The sequence below is a fragment of the Eimeria mitis genome, genomic scaffold (genome assembly GCF_000499745.2).
Source record: "Eimeria mitis Houghton genomic scaffold, Emh_scaff1997, whole genome shotgun sequence".
Taxonomy (NCBI): Eukaryota; Apicomplexa; class Conoidasida; order Eucoccidiorida; family Eimeriidae; genus Eimeria; species Eimeria mitis.
Window position 1 is genome coordinate 5513 of NW_013570320.1, and position 1058 is coordinate 6570.

General features: G+C 47.0%; 1 protein-coding gene across 1 annotated transcript in view; it reads right to left on the reverse strand.

The window, feature by feature from the left end:
• The window catches only part of EMH_0047100 (chitinase class I, putative), a gene marked incomplete at both ends in the record, with an annotated part of 4449 nt that overhangs the window by 1924 nt on the left and 1467 nt on the right, over positions 1–1058 (reverse strand). The window contains 2 exons of the mRNA XM_013496241.1: positions 81–223; positions 889–958. Of these exons, the coding sequence (XP_013351695.1) occupies positions 81–223; positions 889–958 (213 nt within the window). The remainder of the gene's footprint in view (positions 1–80; positions 224–888; positions 959–1058) is intronic.

The following is a 1058-nucleotide window of genomic DNA, read 5'->3' on the forward strand; positions in this document are numbered from 1 at the left end:
CAACAACAACAAGAAAGAAAGAAAAGAAATAACAGCAGCAGCAGGAGACACACGCATGTGGCGGTTGCTGTCTCTCTTACACTTTCTGCTGCGTCCACAGCCACAGAGCAGAGACCCAGTCCCCCACATCCTGCCGCCCCAGCAGGTCGGGCTGAGCCAGCAGCTTGCTGCTGTCTCCTGCAGCAAAAGCCCCAAAGGCTGCGTACGCGGCGTTGCCTCTTAGCTGCATGCAGCAGCAGCAACAGCAGCAGCAGCAGCAGCAGCAGCAGCAGCAGCAGCAGCAGCAGCAATACACACACACCGGAGAGAGAGAGAGGTTAAAGATGATGTAAGAGTAGCTGGGCTTGTCAGTGCCTGTGGCTGGTAGGAGACAGTTGCTGCTGCAGCAGCAGCAGCAGCAGCAGCAGCAGCAGCAGCAGCAGCATGAAGGAGACACCAAGAGGAGATAGAGAGAAAGCAGCAGCAGCAGAAAAGATAAACACGAGAAAGAAAGAGAGAGACAAAGACAGAGAAAGAAAGACAAGAGAAGGGATAAAAATACAAACAAAAACAAAGAAAAATACAAAGACACAAAAGGAGACACAAACAAAGACAAACTCACGCAGAGACAGAAACAGAAACAGAAACAGAAAAAGGAGACAGAAAAAGGAGACAGAAAAAGGATACAGAGAAAAAGGAGACAGAGGAAGAGACAAACACAACACAGAAACAAAAACAAAAACAAAAACAAAAACGAAAACAGACACAGAAACAGAGACAGAAACAGAAACAGAAACAGAGACAGAGACAGAGACGGAGACAAAGACAGAGACAAAGACAGAGACAGAAACAGAGACAAAGACAAAGACAAAGACAGAGACAAAGACAAACCCCACACCCCAGCCATACCCCAAAGGGCCCGCGAGCCCCGTAGGAGACTCCTCCTACACACGGCGCCTCGGCTGTCTCCGTGCAGTGTCTGTACACCCCAACACCCCACAAACATTTTACTTTAGCCTTGAAATTCTTCTTAGCTGCTATATATATATATATATATATATATATATATATATATATAT